The 3,917-nt window shown below is 41.0% G+C and overlaps 1 protein-coding gene across 3 annotated transcripts in view; it reads left to right on the plus strand.

Moving 5' to 3' along the window:
* Window positions 1-2,699, plus strand: part of LOC103134390 (protocadherin-17-like) — a 21,162-nt gene extending 18,463 nt beyond the window's left edge. The window contains exons 4-5 of one of the 3 annotated variants that reach the window (XR_001661434.1): window positions 300-935; window positions 966-2,699. Coding sequence is in view for 2 of the 3 variants with exons in the window: in XM_016668605.1 (XP_016524091.1) it covers window positions 300-877 (578 nt within the window). In the remaining variant the exon portion in view is untranslated. Of the gene's footprint in view, window positions 1-299 lie in introns of all 3 variants that reach the window. The other 2 variants (XM_016668605.1, XM_016668604.1) reach the window with 2 other exon arrangements.
* The last annotated feature ends 1,218 nt before the right edge of the window (window positions 2,700-3,917 follow it).

A 3,917-nucleotide genomic window follows, 5' to 3' on the forward strand; every position in this document is an offset into this window, starting at 1 on the left:
TATATATATATGCTTGGGTTATCAAATTAGGGTTTATTTAATTAAACATCTTAGAACAGTCTAACTGTTGCTTTAGACTGCATAATGGGATTTTATTCTGGAAATCACTGTGACATATGCAATATTACATGTCAGCAGTGATGCTGTTAGTTGGAGTTAAGAATAATGCTAGAAATTGTGTTTGTTTGCTGTGTTTGAGTATTGCTGCTCATCCTTCAAAATGTCATCTACATTTTCCTGTGGGTTGTTTATTCCTACCACAGCAGGCTCCAATAACAAATGTTTAACTGTTTTTGCAGAGCAAGACAAATCAGTCCACTGCACCGATGAATGTCGTGCACTGGGACACTCTGACAGATGCTGGATGCCAAAGTTACGGGTAGGAAGCCAAGCAGACAGCGCAGATAATCGCACCAACCTTTTCATCCCTGTGGGAATGGATGCCATGGTAGAGACAGAGATTTATGGCACCATCAGCTGCAGCAGCAGAAAAACCCTCACCACGTTTGGAAAAGAACAGCGGGACAGTACAATCCTCGTGGCCAATGTTAAACCTTACTTAAAATCGCAGCGTGCGCTAAGCCCACCGCTCCAAGAGAGTCCATCTGCGTCCAGCAGCCCCACCAAGAGCGGCGCGCCCCCGGACTTGGCCAGCCGAGAGCCCAAAGAAGAGAGGGACGGGGGATCAGACAGCAGTGCCTATGGCCCTCCAGATGGCCAGTGCTCCCCGCTGCACACCGAGCTGGAGGAGCCCTCCTACCTGACCTGTGAGCTCAGGCCTAAGTCCCTGTCAAGCTGTCTCATTCACAGCTCTGTCATCAGTCAAGAGTGTGGGGGGTCGGATTGTGCTCCCGACCAGAGGGACTCCGGCAACTGACAGGTGAGGTGACGGCACCCTCCAGCTCCCTCTCACCTGCCAGGGGTGTGATGATGATGAAGAAGAAGAAGAAGAAGAAGAAGAAGAAGATGATGATGATGATGATGATGATGATGATGATGATGACGATGATACCCCGAATCGATGACCAGAAGTTGATTTATTTTGACCCACAGAGATGTTCAAACGCATTGTATAACCAAAAACCATCTGCTTTCTATGTTTTATGTTCTGTTTGTTTATTTCTTTTTTTTTTTGTTTTACTTTTTTAGTTTGTGACTTGTTGTGTTTAGGTGAATTATGTGTCCTTCCTTGACTGGTGTGAAAGTTTTGGGTGGGATATCGGGGTGGTGGGGATCAGTGCTTACCTAACTTCAAACGTTTTCATGGTGTACTGTACATGTCGATTTAGATGTCTGTATTTTACACATTTCCAGCTCCTATTTTGTGAGGCTATTGAACAAACTGCTACTGTTACGCTATGAGTCCTGTCTGCTTTTGTACAGTGAAGCTTTCTGTCTCCATTTAGTGTATAAGGACCATTACTTTGAATATCACAAAAGGAGCCGAAATACATATCAAGTGACGTTACATTCAAAAAAAGTGAAGTGTCTTATGAACTGTTAATGGTGGTGCAACAGGGAATGTCCCTTTTCATAAAAACCATTTAAAAGTTCCTAAAAAAAACAACATTTTTTTAAGAATGTATTTGTAATTTTATTGTCGTCCTCTCTGCAGTTTATGTGGAAATAAGCTGTGCTTAATGTGGGCTACTGTACTCGTTGTGTACTTTATTAAATTTGTATACACTGTGCGAATGAGGGGCAGTTTTTTTTTTTTTTTTTTTTTTTTTTGACTGGCACAACTTCTGAAGCTGTTGTGGTTTATGTGAAAGAACTGGATTTTTGTCTTTTAAATGTTCTTTTGTGTGTTCACGACAGATAGTTTTAGTGACTCTGCAATAGGTATGGGCCAGTTACCCAGAAAAAAAATAAAAACCCACCTACCATTCTTACGGTGTAAAAGTCCCTTAACTAAGAGAACGTGAAAAGAAAGTGCAAAGAAAGAGCGAAATGACAACTTTGTGTTCCTCCACTACCTGGTGTTGCACTGATGGTCAGTTGGCTAAGTGAGGATTGCTGTGCTTTTTGTTCCCCTTCAAACAAAATAAAAGAATTTGTATGTTTAGAACAATTAGTTTTTACTTTTGAGCTACATTTACATTTAGCAGGTCTTTCTTCCATAGTTTTGCTATCATTTTGCTGAAGCCTATGTATCAAAGTAGAAAAAAAAAAGCTAATAAATGGATTTGATATCATCATTATATCTGTAAAAATCAATCTTCAACCTTACCTATATGCTGTGTACTTGTGTAATTCAGAGCTACTTCTGGAGAAAACAACGTCATTTTACACGGCTATTTATGTTTCAGAACGTCAAATAAAACCAGGCACTGTGGGTTAGTGCACTCCCACAGAAGATTAGTTGACACCCTCTGCTAAGAGCTTTTTCTTAAAAGTATGCATCACATCAATGGACGTGTTTGTGCTATTTTCAAAATCACTGTCGTCACGGCTACCATCAGTAAATGTCCACGAAGTTTGGTGAAATATAAATGTTTGTCTGACAAACGGTGACACGCGGCTCCGGCTTCAGCTCCGACGACAAGTTACAAGCACGGACCGTTTCAGTGAATTCTTTGATTAAAGCAAATTAAACTTTAATGATTCCCACGGGGGAAAGTAGGTCATCTTGGCAGCAAAAGGGACTGTACAAACAGCGGATTAAAGGTTATGACAAGCATGTGCAAGAAAAAAAAAAAGAAAAAGAATGATACAGTAAATAAAAAGGAAGCTTCCTCAGAAGGCTTTGAAATGCTGCATCTTTACTGAGTTGATGAAATGTCTATCATTTGCCGTCTACCTCATTAGATTTGCGAGAGTGCAAATTTGCTGTTTGTATGCATTGTGCACTATTTACCATTCAATCAAATGCAGATAAGGGTAGGTCTGACAGACAGGCTAGGAAAGCAGGCATATTAGAGCAGCCCAAACTGCTCATTTTTATCCAAACACAACCTGCTTTTCAAACATGGCTTCCCACTTATTCATGCAGGGACATAAACACGGCTGCGGCCATGGTAATATTATTTACAAAAAACCAAGAAGATATGCGCCGCATCTGCTTGTATTTGTGCCGTGTTTAAGGATACACATGGATGTCTGTTTGGACAGCTGCATCACTAAACTAAATAATCCCGGGAATGTCGGAATGTTTTCCCATTTTGCATCTGTAAAACAATCTCACAGAAGCCTCCTGCTTCTCCTCACTTAGTTTAGTTTAGTTCCTCCATCTGGAGACACCGACTTTTGTCACCCTGGCAGAGCGAGAACGGTTGGGGATTTTTTATTTTTTTTTTCTGGATAACAGAATCCTGTCATCTACTGAGAGTTGACTATAAGTACGACTCCGTTTCTCCTCGGGGAAAACACATTAATTTGGATTTTGATTTGCATTTGTTTTGGTGCTAGTATTGACACAATTCCAGACCTAGATGTCTCATCTCAGCAGGCAGCTCTGATGAGCTCATCTGCATAAGTTGAAATACTCTTTGAGAGGGAGATTGCGTGGGTCACAGCATCTCATCCCATTGAAATACAGACAGAAACATCGCATCATTTTATCTGTATCAGTCCCAGGGTTTCAGAACATGGGGGAAGGAGACAGGTGAGCAGAATGTCAAGTAGAAAGGAGGCTGAACCATTTGCTGCAACACTTACTCCTCCAAGTACGTGTTTACCGGTGGATCACTTAGGGATGTAAAACAGGTTAAACTTCTTCCTTAATTATGCATAATGTTCTTTGAAGCGAACCCTTTTTTTTTTTTTTTTTCCAAATTAATGCAGCTCTGTACACCACAGATCCTTGACAAAAAAAGTGCAATGTTGTTGAGGGAATGTGAATGCAGATTAAGGACTAGCATGAGCTGCAGGATGAATGTGACTTGTCTCACAGAATGATTACAGTCACAGTAAAAGGG

This window comes from Poecilia formosa, unplaced genomic scaffold (genome assembly GCF_000485575.1).
Source record: "Poecilia formosa unplaced genomic scaffold, Poecilia_formosa-5.1.2 Scaffold16, whole genome shotgun sequence".
NCBI classification, from domain to species: Eukaryota; Metazoa; Chordata; class Actinopteri; order Cyprinodontiformes; family Poeciliidae; genus Poecilia; species Poecilia formosa.